This window comes from Pistacia vera, unplaced genomic scaffold (assembly GCF_008641045.1).
Source record: "Pistacia vera cultivar Batoury unplaced genomic scaffold, PisVer_v2 Contig437, whole genome shotgun sequence".
In the NCBI taxonomy this organism is placed as follows: domain Eukaryota; kingdom Viridiplantae; phylum Streptophyta; class Magnoliopsida; order Sapindales; family Anacardiaceae; genus Pistacia; species Pistacia vera.
In genome coordinates this window covers 129,085-155,329 of record NW_022196265.1, presented here as the reverse complement: position 1 = coordinate 155,329, position 26,245 = coordinate 129,085, and the positions used below count along the sequence as shown (strand labels likewise).

Sequence of the window (26,245 nt, the reverse complement as noted above, 5' to 3'; positions counted from 1 at the left end):
CAGAAAGATTGGTACTAGACAAATCCAAATATTCCAAGCTTCTTAACTCACCAAATGTTTTAGGAATTGAGCCTTAAATCTATTGTATGCTAAAGAGAGATTTTGTAGATTTTCTAAGCTACCCATACGATTGGAATATTTCTTGAAAAAAGATTCCTTGACAATTTATATAATCGCAACCTTAAGATTGCCACTGTCTAATGAAAGATATCCCTTTAGAGAATTGACGACAAATCAATGAACAAAGATATCCTGAAGGTCCACAAGTTGAAGGATATAAAGAAGTTAACCTATTGAAACGTAAAGACATTTTTCTCAGTGTAGTGAGATTCCCTAAGCATCCAGGTATGGATCCATTTATCTTGTTACCATCCAATCGCAACTCAACCAATAGTCAAATACAAAGATCATTTGGGGTAAGTCCAGTTTATTATCTCAAAGATAAAAACCCTGGAGATTCTCTAGTCCACCAAGTGCATGTAATTGGAATTGATCCAGTCAATTCATTACCTTCTAAGTGTATTTCTATCAAGTTGATTATGCAATCTTTCAAGTGAACATATTCCAAGGAATAGAACATTACCTATGGCACTTGAGGATGCTATTTTCTGGATTCCCGGCTAGTCTGATGTCTTAAATTCTTGCAATTTGTAAAAATGGGAAAAAAACCTCGGAGTAGAATATGTTTAGTATTTTTCACATAAGGCTAGCCACTCAAGTATTTTAAATTACCAATTGCACTAGGAAGAAGCCTGAGAATGAGTTCCTTCCCATCTCTAGTTCAAGAGCTTGAGAAGATTGTAATGAAACTGAATGTCCCACAGAAATTATCATGCCCCAAGTAAATTCCTCAAGATTTGGAAGCTGTGCATAGATGGAAGTATTTTTATGTAGAGATTTGAGATAGCATAAGTTATTCTGCTTTAAGGAATCATACTTCAATTCTTGAATCCTGAGTATCGGTATCATCAATGCAACACAGACATTCAACTCTGTCAGAATGACAGAAAATATCTTAGTCCTTCTGCATATTTTGTTAGTGAACATTCAACTGAAATGAGCTATATCGACCCCATCCGGAATTTTAAATGTGTCGCAGCACCAAACTTCCTCTGTTCTTCCCCATCTTCGTCATATTCATCTTCAACACTATCGGTTTCTTCATCTGGAAACTGGCAGGTGAAGGTCATTTATGCTTTTGGACCGGCAACCTGGGACTGGCGCAAGCATGCTCACTTGGCCTAGGTGAGAAATTTCCACAACTACAGTGTCATCATCCACTGGGAGAGGTTGTTTCCATGGCTCACCATCGATTCTCATGAATGTATGGTCAGCAGCACCCTTTTGAAATCCAAACAGATTCTGTTTGCCTGCATACAACATGAAAAACAAAATTAAGCCAAGATAAACAAGCTAGTTAAAATTTCTACACATCACATATTGTGTAGCATAGAACTAGTAACAATTTAAGGAATTTTAAGCATTATGAACAAAAATATGATTTACTCCTACCTGACAAGACGAGTCCCATGTCCATTTGGAGCAAGCAAAACAAGTCCATGCCAAGCATCTCTAAAACCGACGATCTCAATAAGCCATCATCTACATAGGGAGGAGTAAAGCCGCTCTAGAAATCAAAATTGTAGAGAGTTAGTAACTAATTGGTGAAATGTGTTTTCACTTCATAACCCGAAGAAGTTATATTAAAAGTCAGAACTAACCTCTCGTATTTTCTTCCTTGATGTTTTCCCCAAGGATCAAGTCCACCAGAAAAACTGGGCAGTTTACGCAAACAATAGACCTATGCTGTATGTCAGACAAGTGTTGGTGAACTGGGGAGTGAAAATTGACAGAAATGGAAATCATAGTAAATGTACTAGATTGAGGTCAATGCAGTTTTAGTGACAAGAAACAACATAAGACATTCAACACTTTAATGCTTTCCTGTTCTTTATCGCTCTACTCAGCATATCCAATCTGACTCAGTTGGATCAGTAAAAACTGAAATATCGGAACATATACCCTCACCTGCGAGTATGTCGAGTTCCTCCCATACGCCTTGCTTTTTCATGATTTTAACTTTTGCTAGCTGTGCTATGTTCCTGTATTGAAATCAAGCCACTCTTAAACATTGAAAACCAAACAGAAGTCCAGTACCTTGATAATAATAAAACCATTAGCCCAAGAAGTTTAGGCAAATGAAAACTATGAAAGAACCAGAAAAACCAAAAATATATATTTTATCTTCACGGATAATGTGTGTGACAAATATATACGAAAACAGAATGTCACCAAACACTTTGCCAGAAACTGAACCAAAATTTCAATGTGCTCAGAAGTTAAAACTCCTCAGTGTTATAATGTTATACGGTATCACCATTTTATCTATTCCAAATAATCGTGATCAACATACTTAAGCCGAGAGGGCATCGATCACCGTATCAAGCTGCCATCCATGTTCTTCTCAATAGACTCGACTACTAAACAATTATATTCTTATAGAAGTAATGAACTCATTAATTGTTGACTCACCGTGACTGAGAGAAGGCTGCGAAAGAGAAGAAAAAGATCCTTGAGTACCAAAGCTTCAAATAATACTCTGCTCCACAGAAAAGAAAGGTCGCAGTTGGAAAAATTATCGCAAGGTTTTAATTAAAGAGAAACAAGTGAAGCACAGCTCATAAAAATCTGAAATTCTGACTTTGTATGAAATGATTCAGAACACAAGTATAACATTAAAATTCAAATTAGTGTAGTGATCCTAGTTAATTTGAAAGCAAGTAAGCTATACTACTCAATTTTAATTAACAGGGAGCAGAGCCAAACTCAAAGAAAAAATACAATAAAAATGAACAAAGAGAGATCCTTGTTATAGAAAGATGTGATAACATGTATTCGCCAACTTAACATTTAACTTACCCTTCAGATGGACCTATGAAAGAAATATTTTGGCATGATAGAAATGTGATAAGTTGATTTTCAATCTTTGGACAACATAGTAGTGTAATTTAAGATCAAGAAACTTTTTCTATTACTTTCTGAAGCTAAATAGTAAAGATATTGATACCTGATTAACTAACTGGTTTTGATTTTTTCTGGGTGTAATTTCCTCTCAGAATGAAATGCATATGACACTTGAGCATCCATTCCTTTATGAAAAACTTATAGGTCAACAAACTGAGCAGCTACACTTATATAATAGAACTGGTTGCCACCAAACACAATTAAACTTTCCTTTCAAACATCATTAATGGATCACCTTCATATGATTATAGAAATTAAATTTCTGTATTTCTTACCCATGCTGAAGTTTTCAAAATCCCCACGAAATGTGTGGCAACCCTCCTGAGAACATTCAACAAAACTTTAACGGTAAGCCGCAATGTCAGATTCGCATAACCATGTAAAAACACAAACAATAAATAATAGTAAAAAGAAAAGAAAGACTTACCACATTCAGAGTATCTTTTTCAGAGACGCGATCAAATGCATGCAAAGAATGTGGTAATCAGAGGTGCAATGGGATCACAACGTCCTTGTTTAGGATCCTCATTCTCATTAGAATATGCCAGCTGAAATTTGATTAAAAAATATATATGATTGGTAACCAGAAAATAAAGTAAAATTCGGACAGAAAAATATAGATTTCCCATTTAACCACAAAGAGGGAAATATAACTATATATGAATACGAGAAATGTCTAGTGCCCTAGATTGCTTAGTGTGATGCATGAATAAGTAATTTTAGTGGTATATAGTATAAGCCATCATGATGCATTGCCTGTCGATTTTCATTTCTTTTGCATTCTTACTTGTTCCATGAATGACAGCACAGACTGACGGTCTGTGCTTGGATTTTTCTTTCCCTTGTTGGTTTTTTGAGCATGATGTGGTCTTCGGGAAGAAAAGGGTGATAAAACAAGAAGGGAAAAGAGCTGTAAATTGCATTATATTGAACTGAAAAATTACAGCAGACATATATACATGACAACACTATTGCACCTAACCATAAAACTATTTTAGTCCAAAATGGCATCCTAACCACACAAACATAGCAACTCTGATTACATCACATTATTTGATACAAAGTTGACAACCTAAATACATGCTGTGAACTCACCAAATACTTCACTTCAGCATGCCTACAGAACAGCTACGTGAACTCTCCAGACCAGATTTTCAAACTTCAGCCTTTTCTTTGCCGCCAGATCAGCTCCAGTTTAATCCAAAATATGCTTCAAGCAAAATATCATTCTTTGAACACTCCTCCTTGATATTTTTGCTTGAGACACCAAGTTTAAGCTTCATGTCTTCAAACTTGGACCTACATAGGGACTTAGTAAATATGTCAGCCAATTGCATTCCCCTCTGCATGTGTCAATCTGATTTCCCGGATGCTCAGCCTCCTCACTGCATGAAACTTGATTTTTGTGGCTTAGTTCGACCATGCATGCTGGATTTTTAGCCATAGACCAGCCGATTGATTATCACAGAAAATTTCAGTAGCTCCAACCGTTTTACCTCCTATCAGCTAGCAAATTTCCAACCAAATAGCTTGATTTACTGCAGCTGCAGCTGATATATATTCAGCCTCTGCATGGATTGTGCCACTACTTCTTGCTTCTTGGAAGACCAACAAAATGCACCTAATTCATTAGAATACACCTGATGTGCTTCGCATATCATCACAGAACCTCCCCAATCACTGTCTGCATATCTATCAGTCTGAAATTTCAGTTCCCTGAACCAGATTCCATGATCTGCGTTCCTCTAATGAATCTCAGCACCCTCTTGGCGCTCTAAGATGCTCCTCACTTGGTTTGCTCATGAATCTTGATAGGAGACTAATTGAAAACATCAGCTCAGGCCTTGTTGCAGTCAAGTACAATAAGCTCCCAATCATTCTCCTATAATCTGTCTCATCTACCGGGGCTGCTCCATCATCTTTGCATAGCCTTTGATTTTGCACAAAGGTGTGGCAACTGACTTGCATTCATCCATTCCAAATTTCTTAAGCATCTCATTTCATATCTCCTTTGACAAATGAAATGCCATCTTGAGATTGATGGATTTCCATTCCAAGGAAGTAAGTCATCATTCCAAATCAGTCATCCAAACTCTTTGTGCATTGCTTTCTTGAACTCTTCAACCTGAATTCCATTGTTTCCAGTCACCAACAAATCATCCACATACAAGGAAACCATAATCACATCTTCATTTCCTTTTTACATATAAAGTATGCTCATTGGGGCTTCTTGCATAACCAAGACTGACTAGTAGTCATTGATTCTGCTGTACCAAGCTCTTGGAGCTTGTTTAGGCATACAAGGCCTTTTTCAGTAAGTACACCTGATCTTCTTTCCCTTGACTTCATATCCATCGGGTTGTTCAACAAGATCTCCTCATCAACCAACCATTCAAGAAAGCTGACTAACATCCATTTGATACACTTTCCACTTGAATTGGGCTGCCAAAGCTAGAACCAATCTGATTGTATCATGTCTTGCAACCGGGGCAAATGTATCTTGAATCCACACCATGTTGTTGTGCAAACCCTTCACAACTAACCTGGCTTGTGCTTCAAAACTGAACCATCAGGATTCATTTTTTTCTGAAGATCCACTTTACTTGGATCACTTTCCTCCCGGTAGGCCTTTCCACAAGTTCCCATGTTCCTTCTTTTCTATCTGGACAACCTCCTCCTGCATAGCAAGTCTCCATTCCTTAACTTAGTTGCCTCAGTGTAAGATGTTGGTTCAGAAAGTCAACATTGCATCTGCCATAATCTCAGCAAGAGTCTGGTTCCCCTGCCTGAAATTTCTTCTTCTGTTTCAGAATCTGCCCCATCAGTTTGTTCAGCGTTTGTTCTCTTTCCTGTGGCTGTAAATCTACTTGAATTTTCTTCTTTCCCAATTCCACACTGACCTCTCATCAACCTTTACATCCCTTGAAACAACAACCTTTCTTGACTCTGGAATGAAGATCCTGTAAGCCTTGGATTGGAGGCTGTAACCTACCAGATTTCCAACCGTTGCTTTGTCATCCAGTTTTGACCTTTTGATGGCTGGTATGAGTACATAGCATATCCTCCCAAATACTCTTAGATGATCCACTTGAGGCTTAACTCCATACCATGCTTCAAATGGAGTTTGATCCTTTAAAGCTTTGGTTGGTAGCCTATTCAGCAAATACACACTTGTATTGACTGATTCAGCCCTAATTCCTTTGGCATCTCCTTTTCATCAGCAAACACCTGGACATCTCCATTACTGTCCTATTCTTTCTCTCACTCACTCCATTTTGTTGGGAGTGTAGGACAACTAACGATGCCATATTCCACTCCCCTGCAAGTTGATTCAAACTCATTAGAGGTGTATCACCTCCATTGTCACTTCTCACGCCTTCTCTTAACTCCAACTTGGTTTTCAACTTCAGCTTTGAACCTTCTAAACCAGCAGCCACTTCCCTTTTTGCTTTAGGAAGTACACCCAAGTCATTCTTGAATGATCATCATGAACAAGACAAGAATCTGATCCATCAGGGATGAGTCTGCATTGGTCCACCACATCAGTGTGCACCAATTGGAGCTTTCCAGTCTCTCCAGGCCTGATTTAGAAAGGCTGGTCTGCTAAGTTCCCTATTGGCATACTCTACATAGGCTCTCTTTCTCTTCTATTTCGGTAAGGTTTGTACCATGCCTTTAAGCTTCATTAGCTTAAGTCCAGCATAATGGTAATGACCATATCTTTTATGCCATAGGTTTGTATCATCTAAGTTTACTGACATAGCATGAAACTCTGGTTTTTTAAGTTCAACCGGAAGCTTTTCCCAGCCATTTTCACATGCATCAACTCCTTTCTCTCATCATCTAATATAATGCAGGTTTTTATTTTCAAAATGCAGAATGTAATTTCTTTCAAGCATTTGTCCTACACTAAGCAGATTCTGGTTGATTTCAGGAACAAAATAATCATTATAAATGATCTTGTACCTGTCATGGTTTGCCAGCCACATCTCCCTGCCTTTAACTTTCACAAGTTCTCCATTTCCCACCTTTACACTTGACTGGTATGCTGACCAACTGCACACAAATTCTCTAGATCAGGCGTCATGTGGTTTGTACATCCACTATCAATCAACCAAGTTCCAGCATTGAACTGAACAGCATACAGGATGCCACAAAGAGCTGCTCAGATTCAGAATTCTGCTGTAATCTTCAGCAGTCTGTGCTTGCTGTGCAGGTTGCTTGTTGTTTGTTTTGCAGACCTTTTCAATGTGGCCAAGCTGCTTCATGCCCTGCATTGAACATTTGGTCTGAACCAGCACTTGTACTCACAGTCTTTCTTCTTTTGCAGTGGAACATGGTGCAAAAACCCTGAAACCTGCTGGTTTGTTCCACTGCTTGTTTGCTCTCTCCTTTCCCTTTCTCTCCTCCAAACTTCTTGTTTTCTCCTTGAGTTGGCTTGCTCTTCTGCTGGACAAACAATGCAGCTTCACTACTGTCTTCTTGCCTCAATTTTCTTCTTTGCTCTTGGGCTTGAAGAGCATGAACAAGTTCGGTTAAAGTGATTTGAGACAAGTCTTTGGAATCCTCCAAAGAAGAATCTTTGCTTCAAACCTTTCGGGTAGGCTCACTAACACCTTTCAACAATTCTTTTATCACTTATCTCTTCCCCTAACAACCTTATCTTGTTAACCACATTCATTAATCTATCTACATACTCTTTAACAACTTCAGCCTCTTGCATTTTCAATGTCTCAAACTCTCTCCTTAGGTTCAAGACTTGCATGTTTCTGGTTTGGGTGCTTCCTCCAAATTCTTCCTTAAGCTTGTCCCAAGCTTCCTTTGCTGTCTCACAAGCCATTATCCTTGTAAAAACTTGATCGGTGACTGCAGCATGTAAATGGACAGGCTCTTGGAGCTTTTGCAGTCTCCTCTTCATGGAGTCTATCTTGGTTCAGGGTTGGGTTTGGTCCCAACTGTGGTGGCTGTTTCTCTCATCTACATACTGCCATAAACTCTGACCTCTCAAGTAGGCCTTCATCTTAACAGCCCACATATGGTACTGTTCCCCATTGAAGTTGGAGGCAAGAGTGAGGCTGAACTGGTTGCCATGAAGTCTGTCTTCGGTGAGGTAAGGGCTGACAGAGAGTGTCAAGGATGGAGGTTTTGCAGGCCCCTTAAGATCAAGATGGACCTCTGATACCACTGTTGGTTTTTTGAGCATGAATGTGGTCTTACGGGAGAGAAAGGGTGATAAAACAAGAAGGAAAAGAGCTGTAATTTGCATTAATTGAACTGAAAAATTACAGCAGACATATATACATGACAGACACTATTGCACCTAACCATAAAACATATTTTAGTCCAAATGGCATCCTAACCACACAAACATAGCAACTCTGATTACATCACATTAATTTGATACAAAGTTGACAACCTAAATACATGCTGAACTCACCAAAATACTTCACTTCAGCATGCCTACAGAACAGCTACGTGAACTGCTCCAGACCAGATTTTCAAACTTCAGCCTTTTCTTTTGCCGCCAGATCAGCTCCAGTTTAATCCAAAATAATGCTTCAAGCAAAATATCACTCTTTGAACATCCCTGAGAATTATCCAAATACATGGTATAAGAATTGTGCTAAACTGGTAATAAGATATTAATATCAAGACAGAATCCATTATAAGATTGGCTCTCCAAGTTCAGCTACAAGAGACAGGTAAACATATAACCTACCCACCACCAAATGCGAACGGGAGGTTGTTTCCAGTTCCTAATGGCCCTGTAGCAATTGGAGGTGGATGAGATAGTTTAAGATCAGAAACAACTCCAAGAAGCCAGCCAGCTGTGCCATCTCCCCCGGCAACTGATTTGTGAGCACACATTAAAGACATCAAGATATCAAGTCAAATCAGACATATGGAAGGAAAATATGTAAGAATCATTATTGATATCCGTAGCAGAATATTTATATTTCTGGACAAGCGTACTCACAATTATTCTCAATTTCTTCAGAATTTCAGCAGCCAAAACGTCTCCAGCATGCCTTAACTTTTCTAAATTGGCATAAAGTTCATGCAGCACTTTATCAGGGGCCTTTTCTCCCAAATCAAAACCTGAAATTTGATAACTCGACCATCAATTCCACTGAAAACAAACATAATCGTAATCACACATGTACAAATCCTTCAATTACCTGGTTTTCATTAAGAAAGAACAATAATTGACAAGAAGTTCCCCACCCAATTGACCACCACTCTGGAGTTAATGAACACTATCACTGGACAAGCAGGTATGTGGGAAGCATTTGTGGCCTCAGATCCAGCCACAAGAATGTAATTTGGAATATATAATCCTCTAAAACACTCTCAGATATGGAATCAGCATTGCTTCGTCTGAACTACATATTATATCAAAATAAGACATCAAATTCAAAATCTAGTAAATAGAAACAAATTTGTAAGTTCACAATATGATACAAATAGTGAATCCCCATTTTGTTCGGTGACACACACATTTTTCTAATGCAGTTTAGAACTCTAAGCAGAGCCTTAAACATTTTAGAGAAGCTAAGAGTCATCACGATGCACAAACGTTCTGAAAAGAATCAAAATCAAAAGGGTAAAAAGCCAGATATAAAAGCCCATCATGAAAATTCTTCCTCTGTTGTCTCGAATTAACTCAAATTCATCAAAGGAAGTAAAACTGAAAGCTTTACAAGCCCCTATATTTTAAGCTACTTTATTCCTTATACTAGGCTTATAACAGAAGAAAAAAATAATAGAAAAATAAATATTCACAAACCCAGAAAGAATATGTCAATTCGATATCCTCATACTCATCTAATCTCACCTTTTTGATAGAAATGACGAATGGGTCGCAAGAATTTCCCAGATCCAGAAAAATTGTTAGTCATTTTTTTTCGTATTCCCTGTTTGTTCTCCATTGTTAAACCCTAATGAAGGAGCCTAACCAAATGTAAATATATCGATGCAATAACCTAGCCGAGTTGATATGGCTGCATGCTTCTGAAGAAAGAATAGAGACAGACTGCGAGTTGAAGCAATTCTCCAGAGCTCACTTTCTTAGAATAATCGTTAAGAACACCGCGGTTTTGATCAAATAAAAAGAAACCGAAGAGACCCACAAAGAAACGTGAATGGGAAAGCATGAAATGAGAATCTTCTCTTATTGTTGTTTATTAGAAACACGTTTTGCTTCTTCTTTTTTTAGTATTTTGACCAACCCAAGATTGAGAATCAAGTCACTCAACTGGTTTTTGGTTTTGTTTTTGTATTGTGGTCTTTTGTTTCTGTATGGAATCGGGTTAGGTAATTTGATCAGATTTTGGAGGCAAAAGAGTGGACGTTATTCGGTGTGGACGAGATCACGGGGAGAAAGTTGATTAGTTGTTTGGTCAATGAAACTAGGGGGCGGCTTTTTCTTGGTTGAGATTAAAATTTGAGAGTTTATTTTTTGGGCTGTAACTGCAGATCTACTGCTTATGTTGATGAACATTTATGCCACTGCTATTTCTAGTCTCATTCTGAATACTCATATACTTGGCTGTGGGGTTGAGGACAATTTGGTGATTTTTGGGATGTTCCTGTTGCATGTCCATGGAAGTAGGGGATACTTGCAGAAGCTTGTATTGATGAAATGCCCATTGGATTGGAAGTGGAGAAGGAGGAGGTGAGATTACAGAAATACCCATAGATATTACGTTACATACGGTAAATTAGAGGGCAGTTTGGTAGTTGGCGCATGATGTATTATCCGTATTTGCAGGTAGTTTGGTGTGAAGCACGCGGGTGATTTTGTTAGGGTGGTATGCATTAGTACCAAATCTATGGTGCATGTAAGATAGGACAGGACACAGAGTGGGAGCAATCAAATTGTGGATTTATTATTAAAAAAACAAATGGGACATAGTGAAATGGTGATGTTGGCGCATATCACTGTCATTTTAAACAAAGTTAATGATTTTTTTCCACCCAAATAATGGTTTAATGATAATTCTATATACAAAGATTTTTAAAATACCACTTTATTATCTAAATTTATATTCTGATAACGAACATAAAGCAAATACAGTCCAGTCTGTTGGGATTTTTTAAGAGGGTAGGTCGATGAGTCTTTTAGTGGTAGAATGTTAGATTTTGGTGATTGGAATTAATTAAAATTTGACTTGAGAGGGATGATTACGCAAACCTTAATCGCTTGATTGTCAGTGATCGGCAGGATCTATGAGAATAGGGTTTTAGGGGTTTTGATGAATGATAATCGGAAAAGAGAATGATGGTGGTGTGGGGTCACAACGATACCGGAATCAGAAACGGAATATAAATTTGGGTAATAAAATGGTATTTTAAAAGCCTGTGGGTGAGAAAGTATTATTAAGCCATTATTTGGGTAGGAAAAAGTCATTTACTCTTTTAAACAAGTAACATTTAAAAGAGTAATAACGTTTTGCTTACAATGAGTCATACAATCAAGTAACATTTAAAAGAGTAATAATGTTTTGCTTACAATGAGTCATACAATCAGGCAAAAGTTGCACAAAATTTATGTAAAATCATTACTCTATCTTTTATTTTTTATCTAATTATATGACTCAATTACAAACATAACATTACTCTTAAAAGAGGTAAGGAAATGTTATTGCTTCGTCAACCCAATTGTTAATAATGTACCTTTGAAATAAAATAAAATATATAATATGGGAAACATTGAGTTAAAGAGGTTAGATGTATAATTGAGGTTTTGTAATTCGGCAGCTTTATTAAAATGCCATAAGATGCTTTACCTGTTGGATACCAAATATTAGGTCATCAATGAATAATGGTGTAACTGTAACATTTTATTATGCCACTACATTGCTTCAACTACATATATTATCTCTTCCATCACAATAACATAGTAGTTGATGATATCTTTAGAATAACAATTTAAGTATCGTCATCTAGTGATGAGAATTCAAGCCCATCATATTCTTTAAACATACAAGAGAGTTCATTGAAGATTCAAGGACCCCAAGATAGACAACATTCGGCCCAAACACTCAAGGAAACGCACAAACTTATCCAAGAGATGTTAAGAGTCCAAGACATAGCACAAGCCATTTTTTGTAGCCCAAGTCATGGAGATCAAGTAAGAAGAAGCTTCATTGGTCCAAGCCCAAGTTGTAGATGCTATTTGGTTCAAATGTTGAAGTATAATCAAGAAAATTATAATTGGGGACATAGATCCTTAATTTAAGGAAAAGTTATCTATAGCATTAAATAGGTATGGCTAGCACTTTTGATATTGTATGGTAGGGAATTATCTCTTAATATTTTTTGTGTAATATTTTGTCGTAATATTCATGTAATGTTTGTTAGAGTAATTCCCATGTTTTCTAAAGCCTATTTAAAGGCCACTCTATCATAACATGAAGTAGACATTGAATATTGCATGAATAGTATTTTGCTTTGGAGAATTGTTTTCTCTTGAGTTCCTTTACCCAAGTTCGACCAAACTTGGTGGTGGATTAATCCTTCAACCTAGTGGAGTTCCTTTAGGTTTGATTGATCCATTGGTTAACTATCTTGTAAGTTAATCTCACTTGATTACCATTCATCTCACTTTTCGGGTTGGTTTATTTTGTTGTGTTCCAAGTTTGTGTTGTGCATTTCAAAGTGGAATGAGTTTGTGTTGATTGAGGCTTGATAAAAGGGGTTGTTCTAAGGTGTTATAATGGTTGTGTGTGCTTGTAGAGTGTTAGCCGAATAGTGTTAGGGTGTTTCAAGTGAAGTCTAGCTTAGGTTGAGTTGAAATTGGTTGAAATAGGGTGATATATGAATTGAGGTTGCAAGAATTCATATCACCTAGGGGTGTGTAAAAGAATGGTGGGCCTAGGGTTCCAGTTCCAGTTCCTACCCAGAGCTGACCCTCACAAGGGGAAATTATTGGGGGTTTATCTGTAATTTTTTTAGAGTTTATTTGTTATTTTTTTAAATGGGATAATTGAAATTAACCCGAGTATCCAAAACCGGAACTAGAATCGATTTGTCAGGTTTCGATTTCTTTAAGTTATTAATTCCTTATTGAGTTTGGGCTTAGGAATAGGAATCCTTGTAAAACTAGGTTTAGTCTCTTAAATCTAGTATTTAAACACATTTTTTCTCTTGCAATGAGTGATAGGAAACTTCATTATAAAATGAGAGAGGTGAGACAGTATTGAAATATTATTGACTCTGTTGGATATAGTCAACATTGGGTGAACCAGGAAAAATTGCGCATATTACTTTTTCTCTTTACTGTTTGTGTTTGTTTGTTTACTTTATTTTGTTGTCGTGTTACTCTTTATTTCGTTCAATTGGGACATCAATTCTTGAATATGACTCGCTTTGTTATTGTCACAAAAACAAAGACTTGATGTTTGAATAGTTCTGGGATTTGCATTAAGTTTTTGGTTAGGTAATGGGTTGTCTCTGAAGTTTTATTTGATTAAGTTTGAAGTCATTTTCAATGAACAAGTTTAAAGAAAAAGAATGTATTCCTGTCTGTGTAGAATGATGCAATTTTTCTGTATTCATGTGGACACCTAATCCTGTTGAAGTAATAGCATTGCAATATTAGGGTTGCACTATTTATATAAAAAATTAGTTTCATTTTGAAGATTGTTTCCCTTTGAAGGTTGTATTCATGTCAAGGGGACACCTATTGAAGTAATAGCATTTCAAGTTTGCTACTGCAATTTGCAAACTGCAGGCAAACTCCCCAACTCTTATTTATTTATTATCTTTCACGAGTAAACGATTTTTTCCCTCTCAAATAATGGCTTAGTGACACTTTTAATTAGCAGTATGTGTTATTATATTCTAATACCTTTTTTTTTTTCTCTTTTTTCACATAAGCAGTATGTGTTATTATATTCTATTAGTTGAGGGTATATTTCAACATTCAAAATATAGAACGTTGTTCATGCATACTTACCAAAAATAAAAAATAAAAGTTGTTCATGCATCCATGAAAATATGCAAATCCAAAATTAAAATTACTGCATATAGACAGCGTCAGTGGTATTAAAGTTAAACATTGCATCCATATCTTATGCAGTCAATATCCTGCATAGTTTATGAACTTATGTACATTGGTTTAATTGGTGAAAGATGGAAGAATTGTTAGTTTAGTACAGAGCTAGCGTTTTAATGTGGTGTATACTGATACTATAATCACGGAATATGTTTGGGTGTTCCGTGGAGGGATGGTGGTCTAAGCTACTTTATGTAGAGCTAAAGCGTTGTGGAGACTGGAGAGTTAGTGATAGCCTGAGGATCTTTGATGAAATTGTGCTGTCGTTAAAAGAGAAAAAAGAGGTCTGGCTTTTGAGCTTGCAGTTTGCAGTTTAGATGTACTGTATTTGTTATAGTGTATTTTTTATTTCAGATTTTATTTTGCGGATTAATTTTTTTTCAATTTTTTATGTTGGATGATGTTATCATACTGACATCACTAGTTTGACCTGCCAGGCAGACTGGTTCAACCGGTCAACCCGAGACTCGGTCACTTACTCGAGTTTCACCTTGGGCTGGTTATTAAAACATTGATTATTATTCACAAATTTCATGTAAATTAAAGAAAAAGGTTGAAGATGTTGGATATGGTTTATATTTCTCTTAACCTTGAGAATTATTGGCTTACACCGACTCATATGATAAGCTCAATTAGTAATTGGGTATTAATTTGCTAATATTTGCACTTGGGTCGGGTTAGATTGGGTAAGCCTAAATGAGATTAGGTTTTCTATTATATGCATTTTGTGATAGTAAGAAACCTAGTGTGAAGAAAAATAGAGAGCAAGAGTAAACTATATTGTATTTATTGCAGCTTTTTGGTACTCAATAAAAATACTGTATTTGAATGTTGGATGTAATTCTTTTATTGGAACGAACCAAGGTAAATCATGTCTTCTTTACTTTTCTGCTTTTATTATTGTGTGTTTTTCGGATGTCGTTCCAACGAAAGATAAGTGAAGGAATAGTTCCTGGTAAGGAATTATTTCCTAACGATAGTAGCTCCAATTCAGAAAGATTGCCCAGCTGTTTCGAAATTTCTCCTACAAAATCAATATAATTAAACAGATGTATTGTTCATAAATTTCTAAAAAGAAAATTTGTAAAAACCACCAATAAAAATGGTCGCATATATATCATGCCTTGGAATTTATTGTAGCAAACATATAATCTCTTAAGCTGAGTCAAGTTTCCAATTTCTTTGGGAATATCTCCTTTGAAATATTTGAATGAGAAGAGTTTTGTCCAACGTTAGGAAACGCGGGGGAGCGACTGTTGGCATTGGGTGAGGGACGCCAACCTGTACTGTTGTTACTAGTGTGTGTTGATGGACACCAATTATTGTTGGTGTTACCAGAGTTGAAAGACGGGCGCCAACTTGTAGTGTTATGATTTGCAGGATTTCCTGAGGCTGGAAAATGAGAGGGTTCAGATTTTGCACCTTGAAGAGGTGCTTCAAAATTTAGAAGCTTTTCGTGGAGCTCATCAAACATGATCATGGTATCGCGGGCTTGAATTGCACGTATAAGCTCTTTATAGTCATCCCCAAGACCATCAAGAATTTTGTCTGTGAGGTCATCTTCATCCATTGGTGCCCCAAGAATAGCAAGTTCATCAGCCCGACACTTCACCAATTGAAGAAACTCTATAACAGTTTGCCAGGATCAACCAAGCTTCTTCTGATGTTTTGGCTCTAGCAATGAACGGGACAATTGTGGGAGAAAGAGATCCAACTAAAGCATTAAGGATTAGTTGGTCTTGGCTAATCCAGGTATTGTGAGCAGGATTTGGTACATGTTAAGAAATATAGGGTTATTTTGTTTTATTGTTTATTAAGGGTAGAATAATCTTTTCAGTTTCCTTTGTTTAGTCTATATATAGTCTTTTTGTATTTAGGTTAAATCATTCTTTTGTATTCGATTACATTGTGTAGTATCAATGAAACCCAACCTCTCTTTTTTTTTCTTTGGATTGTTTAACAGTAAAGTGGTGTTGTTTTGAGTGATAGTGGAGGGTGGACAAGGTTTGGACCCATCTATATATCCTGAGAGGTCATAGCCGGCAAAGAGAGTGTGGAATTGAAGCCGGCAAATAGATGTAATTGGTTGTGGTGAGTTTTTTAATCATCTCGTAGTTTATTAATTATAAGGCTGATTTTCGGATACTTGTACATGTGACTAAGACCACACTAAAACAAAACAACATTCTAATTTCATGGAGAAACTCCATTCTCTTTGCGTTTTCTTGGCTCTCTTAGTTCATTGTTTGACACTTTCCTTTGTTGAGGCAGGAGTCACTAAAATTTCCACAGACAAACAAGCTCTTCTTGCCCTGAAAGCTCGTATAAGCCATGATCCGAGCAAGTTATTGGGCATTAATTGGTCCACAAGTAGCTCTGTTTGTGAATGGATTGGCATCAGGTGTGGTTTCCGTCACCATAGAGTCACAGCTTTGAATATTTCTCACTTGGGTCTTACAGGCACCCTTCCTTCTCAACTCGGAAATCTATCTTTTCTTGCTACGATAGACATAAAAAACAACAGCTTTTATGGCTCTCTTCCTGAAGAGTTGACTCAGTTACGTCGACTGAAATACCTTAGTTTCAGTTATAATAGATTATCCGGTGAACTCCCTGCAAGCATTTTTGATAATCTTCCCAATTTGCAGTCGGTTAATCTACATGAAAACATGTTCCAGGGCAAAATCCCATCCACTTTATCAAAATGCCAAATTTTGCAGTATTTATACTTGTCATTCAATTATTTCACTAGAGCGATTCCAAAAGAAATTGGAAACTTGACTCAGCTTAAGTGGGTATATCTTGGCAGCAATAAACTCCAAGGTATTATGCAACCTTGTTTATTACTGTTATTACAAATTTACTTTTCACAAATTTTCTGAACAAAGCGATTGCTTTTATATAAATATTGATTTTGTAGGAGAAATTCCGAAAGAGCTTGGCAATCTTGCAGAAGTGGAGATATTATCATTCTCAAATAATTCCTTGATAGGAACTATTCCTTCGCTTCTCTTCAACCTATCTTCTTTAATTTACACGGACTTCTCGAATAATAGCTTGATCGGTAGCCTTCCAGACAACATGTGTCAATATCTTCCTAATCTTGAAGGTCTTTACGTGTCTCATAATCAGCTCACTGGTCCAATTCCAAACAGTTTGGGGCAATGTACAATGCTTCGTTTTGTTTCGTTGGAGATGAAACAAATTCAGAGAACATATTCCAAGAGAAATTGGGAACTTGACATTAATCAATTATCTATTTCTTGGCTCGAACAAATTGAAAGGTACATGACCAACCTCTCTCAAAATTTTATGTTATTAATTATGAAAGAATTATCTATTTGTTGTCATTAGTTCGCTAATTGGGTGCTCATATTTTTAGGTGGGATACCATACGAAATTGGTAATCTTCGTAATCTAGAGATTTTGCAACTTGAATTTAACAGCCTAGTTGGCCCTGTCCCTGCAACTGTCTTCAACATCTCAACAATGACAATACTTTCAGTTATGGAAAATGAACTCACGGGAAGTCTTCCATCAACTACAGAGCTTCCAAATCTTGAGATGCTTTACTTGGCGGATAATAATTTCAGCGGGCCATTTCCCAGTTTCATCACCAATGCTTCCAAGCTCTCTGTTCTAAATTTGGGACTGAACTCATTCTCAGGCATCATTCCCAGTGCAATTGGTAATTTAAGATATCTTGAGTGGCTTGTCTTATATTATAATTATTTCACATCTTCTACTCAAGATCTGAGCTTTCTTTCATCTCTGACAAATTGCACGAATATGAAACATCTAGAATTAACAGGAAATCCATTGAATAGCATCCTTCCAAGTTCCATAGGAAATCTTCCTCGTTCTTTGGAAAGTTTATACATGAATGAATGCAACATTAGTGGCAACATTCCCAAAGAAATAAACAACTTAAACAACTTGATAGATTTACACTTGGAAGACAATGAACTGATTGGATCAGTTCCTATTATGATCAATGCATTGCACAAACTCCAAGGTTTGTATCTTCAAAATAATAAATTAGAAGGATCCATCCCTGATAATCTTTGTCATTTGAACTCACTGGTTGAGTTGCAATTGGATGGTAACAAGCTTTCCGGTTCAATACCTCCATGCTTGGGTAATCTCTCTACACTGAGAAGACTATCATTAGGCTTCAACATGTTAACTTCTGTTATACCCTCAACTTTGGGGAAGCTTAAGGATATCTTGTACCTGAATTTGTCATCAAATTCCCTAAATGCTTCTCTTCCCTCAGACATTGGAAATCTAAAGGTTGCAATAAATATAGATTTATCAAGGAATCTTTTGTTAGGTGATATTCCTCCTACTGTTGGAAGCCTAAGAAATCTACAATATCTTTCCTTGGGCTATAATAAATTACAAGGCTCCGTTCCCGAATCATTTGGTTACTCGATAAGCTTAGAATTTTTGGATTTGTCTAGTAACAATCTCTCAGGAGTTATCCCAAAGTCTTTGGAGGCCCTCTTGTACCTCAAATATCTAAACTTGTCTTTCAACCAATTAAGAGGAGAAATTCCTACAAGAGGATGTTTTGCAAACTTCTCAGCTGAATCATTTATGGGGAATTTTGCATTGTGTGGTTCCCCCCAACTAAAAGTTCCACCATGCAAAAGGACAACCCATCAAAAAACAAAAGTTCTCCTAATTGTCTTGCCACTAAGCACTGTGCTCACATTAGTTGTCCTAGTTCTTTTATTTGTATTGTTGAAATGACGAAAAAAGGGCACAAAGTTACCTAGTATTGTCAACACGTCACCAGGAAAGTCATGGAGAAGAATTTCTTACCATGAACTTGTGAGAGCAACAGATAGATTCAGTGAGAACAACTTACTTGGCAAGGGGAGTTTCGGTTCAGTTTACAAAGGAAGATTAGATGATGGGATGGAGCTTGCAGTAAAAGTATTCCACCTGGATTTTGAAGAAGCTGTAACGAGTTTTGAAGCTGAATGTGAAGTAATGAGTAGCATTCGTCACCGAAACCTTGTCAAAATCATCAGTTGTTGTTCAAATGATGATTTTAAAGCACTGATACTGGAGTACATGCCCAATGGGAGCCTGGAGCAGTGTTTGTATTCTGACAACAATGTTCTGGATATTTCACATAGGCTGAACATAATGATTGATGTTGCATCAGCTTTGGAATATCTCCATTTTGGTTATTTAACCCTGATTGTTCATTGCGACTTAAAACCAAGCAACGTCTTACTAGATGAGAATATGGTTGCACATTTGACCGATTTTGGCATTTCAAAGCTCTTAGGTGAAGAAAAGTCTATGACACAAACACAGACCCTTGCCACTATTGGCTATATGGCGCCAGGTAATTCATTATCTAATATTCAATATTGTTGTTGTAGCCTGTAGATATGCATAATACCTCATTGATTTTTCATTTTCTTGCAAACAATATTATAATTTATCTTACAACAGAAGTGTCATCATGATGAACAGAGTATGGGAGAGAAGGAAGAGTATCTAAAAATGGAGATGTGTACAGCTTTGGTATAATGGTAATGGAAACATTTACAAGGAAAAAGCCAATTGATGAAATATTTACCGAAGAAATGAGCTTAAGGAGCTGGGTTGGTGACTCTTTATGTGAAACAGTGATGAAAGTAGTGGACACCAATTTGCTAATGGATGATGAACAATTCTCTAAAAAGGAGGAATGTGTTTCATCTATCTTGAGTTTGGCTATGGAGTGTACAAGAGAATCACCTGAGGAAAGGATCAACATTAAAGAAGCAGTAAACAGACTCTTGAAAATTAGAGTTAACTTTCTTGCCAATGAGGCAATGGCAAGACGTAGAAGGCAGCCGAATTAAGATTAATTTGCAATGTGATATGAACACAGCCTTTAACCATAAGTGTAAACTTTCAACTTCAAATTTTTTTCATGGGAGATAGATAGTTCTTTGTAAGTTTCTTTGTTTTCCACTGTTTTGGCCAAATACCAAAAGAGAAATCTGAATAATGTTACAGTATTTCAATATTAGACCATATATACACTTAATGTCACACATTTTAAATAATCCAAAAACCATATTGAAAAACAAATATCCGTAGGGAAAACCCAGAATTTATATTATAACAAACAAAGAACACTTCCAAAAGGAAAAAAGTTTTGGAACTTAGTTTGTAGGGAAGAGATTGTTGTTATTTATATATATGGATAGAGTCAATAGTCTCTCTTCAAAAAACATACAAAAGGTTATATGTGCAAAGACGAAAACCAAGGTTTCGAGGTCAGATCACAAGTTGGAATANTTGAAAAACAAATATCCGTAGGGAAAACCCAGAATTTATATTATAACAAACAAAGAACACTTCCAAAAGGAAAAAAGTTTTGGAACTTAGTTTGTAGGGAAGAGATTGTTGTTATTTATATATATGAATAGAGTCAATAGTCTCTCTTCAAAAAACATACAAAAGGTTATATGTGCAAAGACGAAAACCAAGGTTTCGAGGTCAGATCACAAGTTGGAATATACAAGGGTTAATTAGGTAGTAAGTAGATAAAACAAAGAAAGCAAAGAAGAAGAACTTCCATGTGTTATCCAATTCATGCTTCATGTATTAAGTTTTTGGCGATGACGGTCCTCTGGAGCAAGAACTCGTTCATGGGGTCGTCTTATGAATCCATATATGCGCGCACAACATCTTCTATTGGCGCGCGACATATCGGACACTTTCCACTACTCCACTGCAACTCGTAGGCGCATTTCAGACAGGTGCACATATGCCCGCATCTGTTCAACATTATAAATTTTTATCTTCGAAAAAACGAAGGGTTACTCATTGTATGATACTGATACAGTTAATTAGCATGGTTAAAGGGTGTTATTTATATAATCTGGTATCATAAATTTATCGAAATGGAGATCGGAATTCGATGAAGGACGTACCTATAAAGAAGTGAGTCGACCTGCATTTCATAGCAAATACAACAACAGCGTTTCTTTGGCGCCCCATCAGGTTGATTGTTTCCCATTCCTCCTACTGTAACAATTTCATAATTCATTTATTAAGAACCGCCATTTATAGAATGAGAAATAGAGAAATTGATAAGAACATCACCTGAATGAACTTCCTGTGGATTGGAATGTTGCAATTTCACTTGCATGTTCATGCAACTGTTTATAGATTTTCTCAGCTCACGCATCTCTCGGTGGAGTTGTTCCAGTTGTCCTCTTAAACCATATATAAGTTCCATTTCCTGTAAGTAACAAGAATTTAAGTTTTGACTTTCAGAATTGAGCAGACGTTCATAGGGGAGAATTATGAGTGAAGTAAAACTCACAAATGAAAGATGATTTGTCGAGGAAGACGACAGCTGACCATCAAGATAGTAAGCTTGAGATGGCAAAGGTCGGCGAGTTGATTGGGATTCAGTCTGATCCGATTCGTCAACAACTTCTTGACCTTGATAACTCCATGATGGAGTTGCTGAGGGAGAAGTAATTTGCATTGTTTGTGAGGACTGATCAAAATAATCACTTGTTTCATGCTCCTCATGACTTATTGGACTTTCTTCTTCTTCTTCTTCTTCTTCTTCTTCTTCCTCTTCTTCTTCTTCCTCCTCCTCCTCCTCCTCCTCCTCCTCTTCTTGCTCTTCTTCATCTACTTGTTCTGCCTCATTCCCTTCTTCTTCTTCTACTTGTTCTTCTTCTTGAGAAACTGCTGAATGCATGTTCCTCTGTAAGTGATCCAACAACAATTCGCTTATTCGCTCACGACTCAACTCTTCATGTTGTTCTTCTTCATAAGCCTCTAGCTCGATCTGTCTTTCGACACGAGTACTCATCAATTGATCCATTGTTTCTCGGAAGTCACTGGAAAGATAACTTGATACCCTCCTTCTGCATACATAAATTGGAAACTTTCAAGTTGTGGCAACCATAGAATTGATAAAATTTCCATTCAAGTTACATTCATTATACCTTTCAAGGAGTTGGCGTATCTCATTATTTTCTGATCTGCTACTTAGCATCTCTTGGTACCATTCTTTCCTGCGATCTTCCCAATAACTTCGAGGGCGTGATATTTCACTTATCCAATCAGAATTGGTATCTATAAATTGGCCCTGCTCATAGGTCTCTTCTTCTTCCACTTCTTCTTCTACTAGCTCATTGCCATCCCAATGGTTCGAGGATTCTGCTCTTTCGGAAGTTTCTTGCGAGTCAAGGCACCTGTCATCGACCTCTTGATGATCTGCAATCTCATTCTCATCCCGAACATTCAATGATGTTATCCTTTCTGAATTTTCTTGTGAGTTAAGATGAACATCCTCCCGGCTAGAAGCCTCTTGATTGTCAGCTATTTCACGTCCATTCTGATCATTCAAGGAGTGAAAATGAATAGGCTGCCAGCGAGTAGCCTCTTGACCTTCAGCTATTTCACTTCTATTCTGACCATTCAAGGCTTTTGTTAGTTCACCAGTCTCCACATTTTTTCTTGGACTGGACTCTTTCTGCTGATCCTGATGGCTTGTTTGCGGTTCTGAGTGCTCAATTTTGGCTGTACTTTGTTTCCCAACAGTGGCAGCTTCCTGATTCTGACTGTTTTCACCTAGCCGATTGGCCAGAGAAGAATTGTTCATATTTTCCATGTTGCCTGCCATCTCTGATTGAGAGCTTTTCGAATTACTTGCATCACTTTGGGATGTGACTCTATTCTCAACACCTGAGTTAAATTTCTTCCTGCATTTGATTCAAATTTAATGTCAGTGAAATTTGAAAATTAAGCCACAATCTAAAGCTTCCAAATAATAAAGAGAACTGATTGATTCTATCATTATAAATCATTAAAACTAAAGCTTTTATGAACATTTGAATTCCAAAGTAGCTATCCAATAAAGGCCCTCTGAAGAACAAAAATGGAAAAGGATTAATTATGTACCTGAGATGCATTATTGAAGACCCTTGCGATAACCGGTTCACTGGAGGTTCAGCTGATTTTGGACGCTGTTGATCTTGAATTGCCAGGCCCCGTTGCAGAAATCTAATCCGAAGCATCGACTGCACATTAATCAATCCATAGAATATCAGTCACTGTGAATCAAAAAGGTAAGAATTATAAGGAGTATATAACAAGCAATTGCTGATGAAAAGAATGAAGTATTACTTGAATGCGTCCACGATGTGTAAATTTTGAGACTGCATGACGTTCCACCAGTAAATCAAGCTCCCGAAGCCTGTCGCGCTCTATCTGCAAAAGCAAATCATTAAAAGCCTGTCGCCCTCTAATTTTTGGCGAATTCACCGCCATTGAAAGGCATTTTTTATCTCTTTGCTCTGCCTGATCCGGCATAGGAGTATTTCTTCGCTCTTTGGATGACGATTCGCTTGCATTCAAAACCATTTCGCCATCATTTTCATCCGTACCACTCGTCAACTTCTTTATAATATCAGCAACTCGAAGCCTTTCCCTCTCTCCAGCATCCGAAGCCGTTCCAGCAGGCGGTTCACTCACCGCTGTTCTATCAGATTGCTGCTCCCAATCAGTTGAAGAATCACCAGTTTCAGATTCATCAACACCAGAAGATGCATTCTCCACATTACTCTCAACATTATTCTCAACATTTTCAGGATTTTCACCATTTTCACTGTTGCAAAGTCCTGAACTTGCTCTACTAGGGTTTGATTCCCAGCTGTGGTTTATTTTCATACTGTTGGATCGATTAAGCCTCGCCTCCCACATCTGGACAAGCGAAGAAGCACCAGGTTTTCCAATACTTGGAGACTTCTGAACCAAAGAAGGATCTCCAGGATTTCCAATATTTGGAGACTTCTCTGAGCTTTCTCCATTAAAAGTTGGTGTTCCTGATGAACCCAAAAGCTCTGCCTCTTGACTCTGTTTCTCAATATTTGACACCATATCTCGAGCCTGTTTCGCAGCCCACTGATCATGAATCCGCCACTGCTTGGAGGAATAATTTATGTTAGAATCATCATTACTCCTCTTATGCCTGTTACTCCTGCTATAATTACTACTCAGAAACCGTAAATTTCGATGGTGGTGATGGTTCTGATTACCATTCCCCTGGTCATTAGCACCACAGGAATCAATTTTACCCAGTGAATTCTGGGAATTTTCATCAGCGGAGACGCTAATACAATTCTGAAAATGATCCAGGACCAGCTCTTTAAGATTCTTCTTAAACGCGGCGGCTCTGTCATTGCTATCTCTGCATCTATCTCCCCTGCTATTATGGTCTCTCAAAACACAATCAAGCGGCGAAGACGAAGTGAATTCAACTTGAGAAGAAGCCATTAAAAAAAGAGTGATTTGCAAACAAATTTCGAAAACTCTACCATTTAACTAAATATCAAAATTAAAAAAAAAAAAACTCGACAAAAACAAGAACAACCCATGTTCGAAAAAACAAACCGGGTGGGGAGAGGGAAAACAAACCCAACCTCACAAAGGAAAATAACAATCACTAAAACCAATCTCTTTTTCTACGATCGAAACCCGTTGAGTTTTTGCAAAATAAATTCTCAACCACAACTAAAACTCGGACCCCATTTGCACTGTCATTTGCTAAACATAGGCAGCTAATTTTTCCTCCCAAAATAGGCGCAAACTTAGCTTAAAAAAGGACCAAAAACGGAAACCGAAACGGAAGAAAAGATTGATAAAGAGAAAGAGGAAAAGGTTGATGGAGCGAAAGGGGAGAGTGTGGGCGATGGTTTGAGAGCGTTAAGATTGCCCGTTGAGAAGGTAGGGTCCATGATAAGAAGAGGAGAGAAAGTGAGAGAGATGACAGAGAGAAGAGCGCCGTCGCAGGGTGTGGATACTAAATATAGAGCTCTTTTTAATGCTTTTGACTTTGACTGTTTTTCAGGATGTTAATTTAGTTATACACATACTGTATGGCTTGATTCATCTTTATTGATTATTATTATTATATTATAGTGTAAAATATAACAAACATATTTTTAGGACAAAGTATATGGTAACAATGGTCTTTTTGGCCAAATAGGAAAGGCTTGAGGCCAAGTTTTTGCTTACCATGTGATCTTAGGTCGAATCACAAAAAACGTTTATTATATTATTACTATAGATGGTAGAGTTTGTCTTGTTTCAGAAGTCTTATTCAAGTCATGACTAATTGGTACGCATAAATTAGCCTGAACACCCCCGTAACCAAAAAAAAAAAAAACATGGTCTTTTTGAAGTGATCACCTACATCTATATAACAACTAATTATACAATTATTCTTAGAAACTAATGCGCACATCACCCAATCACATTAAAACACTCAGTTTATATATATGTATTATTCTTAAAGTTTTAAATATCAGACATACAAACAAATTTTACAAAGATTTTTATATAAACTGAATATGACAAAAAATGAATAAGATAGTGAATACAAAAAGTTAACTCATTTTCATTCATTTTCTCTCTATATTTCTATATCATTGTATAGTACTTATTACATAATTATAACTCAAATATGACAATTGATTTTTTTTTCCCTATATTGTATAGTAGTTGGATGAAATGAACAAATATTTTTTTTTTTTTAAAGCAATAGAAGCATTTTCAATGCTTCATAAATTAGTACTTGATAAGTGCCTCCTTCTTATATTGTTTAATTAAAAGAAATTTTTTTAATATAAATTACTTATAAATAGTTATCAAAGAAACATAAAGTACTTTTATTAAAAAAAAAAACCACTTATTTCTTCATCTTAATAATAAATCATAAAGTGTTGTAATTGTTTTACAAAAAAAAAAATAAAAAAAAAATTAATGCAAGAGAAAATGATATAGTAAGTTGTGTCAAAGTAGAAATGGATTCTTCTAATTTAGTCATCAATTTAGAGAAAAATTTGGCGCAATTAAAGGATATGGATGGGAGTGTTGATTTTGAAAGATAATATTTTCATGTGATGCTACCAAATAATTCAAAGTGTTTTTGGCCAAAGAAATAGCTGTTTCCAAATTTGGCTTGATTATGCCAATGTTGAATACAGCCAAACTTTGGTAACACTGAAAACGAAAATGGAAACTTCTTAAAGCATTTTTGCTGTCATTTTGTATCATTTAATGCACAAATGCCATTATAATTACTGTTTGACACTGTAATTTGCATCAACGAGATGTATGCGT

General features: G+C 36.7%; 3 protein-coding genes and 1 pseudogene across 4 annotated transcripts; 2 read left to right on the top strand and 2 right to left on the bottom strand.

Moving 5' to 3' along the window:
- Nucleotides 1-1,047: 1,047 nt before the first annotated feature.
- LOC116144057 lies at nucleotides 1,048-15,653 on the bottom strand (annotated as a pseudogene).
- A 625-nt stretch (nucleotides 15,654-16,278) lies between these two features.
- On the top strand, nucleotides 16,279-17,490 carry LOC116144055 (LRR receptor-like serine/threonine-protein kinase EFR). The gene is made up of 3 exons (XM_031429513.1): nucleotides 16,279-16,906; nucleotides 17,004-17,367; nucleotides 17,466-17,490. Exons 1-3 carry the CDS (start codon nucleotides 16,279-16,281, stop codon nucleotides 17,488-17,490), a joined length of 1,017 nt encoding a protein of 338 aa, XP_031285373.1.
- On the top strand, nucleotides 16,987-20,084 carry LOC116144086 (receptor kinase-like protein Xa21). 2 transcript variants are annotated; one of them, XM_031429541.1, is made up of 4 exons: nucleotides 16,987-17,367; nucleotides 17,466-17,771; nucleotides 18,885-19,445; nucleotides 19,577-20,084. In XM_031429541.1, the coding sequence occupies exons 2-4, from the start codon at nucleotides 17,573-17,575 to the stop codon at nucleotides 19,948-19,950; spliced, it is 1,134 nt and encodes a 377-aa protein (XP_031285401.1). In that variant the 5' UTR covers nucleotides 16,987-17,367; nucleotides 17,466-17,572; the 3' UTR covers nucleotides 19,951-20,084. The 2 variants fall into 2 exon arrangements, with proteins under 2 accessions (XP_031285401.1, XP_031285400.1); XM_031429540.1 differs by lacking the exon at nucleotides 19,577-20,084 and having other exon boundaries at nucleotides 17,466-18,986.
- Nucleotides 20,085-20,537: 453 nt separating this feature from the next.
- Nucleotides 20,538-24,694, bottom strand: LOC116144049 (trichohyalin-like). Its single transcript, XM_031429506.1, has 7 exons — nucleotides 23,249-24,694; nucleotides 23,024-23,142; nucleotides 22,066-22,824; nucleotides 21,426-21,984; nucleotides 21,203-21,341; nucleotides 21,031-21,124; nucleotides 20,538-20,874 (listed from the first exon to the last, which is right to left on the bottom strand). The coding sequence occupies exons 1-7, from the start codon at nucleotides 24,395-24,397 to the stop codon at nucleotides 20,757-20,759; spliced, it is 2,937 nt and encodes a 978-aa protein (XP_031285366.1). The 5' UTR covers nucleotides 24,398-24,694; the 3' UTR covers nucleotides 20,538-20,756.
- Nucleotides 24,695-26,245: the final 1,551 nt, after the last annotated feature.

Excerpts from the sequence above, each read along its gene's own strand:
- LOC116144055 (XM_031429513.1), top strand. The coding sequence starts at position 16,279 with ATGGAGAAACTCCATTCTCTTTGCGTTTTCTTGGCTCTCTTAGTTCAT. Across the intron at positions 16,907-17,003 it reads TGGCAGCAATAAACTCCAAG|GAGAAATTCCGAAAGAGCTT; the intron begins GTATTATGCAAC and ends TTGATTTTGTAG. Across the intron at positions 17,368-17,465 it reads TGGCTCGAACAAATTGAAAG|GTGGGATACCATACGAAATT; the intron begins GTACATGACCAA and ends TCATATTTTTAG.
- LOC116144086 (XM_031429540.1), top strand. The coding sequence starts at position 17,573 with ATGACAATACTTTCAGTTATGGAAAATGAACTCACGGGAAGTCTTCCA.
- LOC116144049 (XM_031429506.1), bottom strand. The coding sequence starts at position 24,397 with ATGGCTTCTTCTCAAGTTGAATTCACTTCGTCTTCGCCGCTTGATTGT. Across the intron at positions 23,143-23,248 it reads CACATCGTGGACGCATTCAA|TCGATGCTTCGGATTAGATT; the intron begins GTAATACTTCAT and ends ATTAATGTGCAG. Across the intron at positions 21,985-22,065 it reads ATACGCCAACTCCTTGAAAG|AAGGAGGGTATCAAGTTATC; the intron begins GTATAATGAATG and ends TTATGTATGCAG.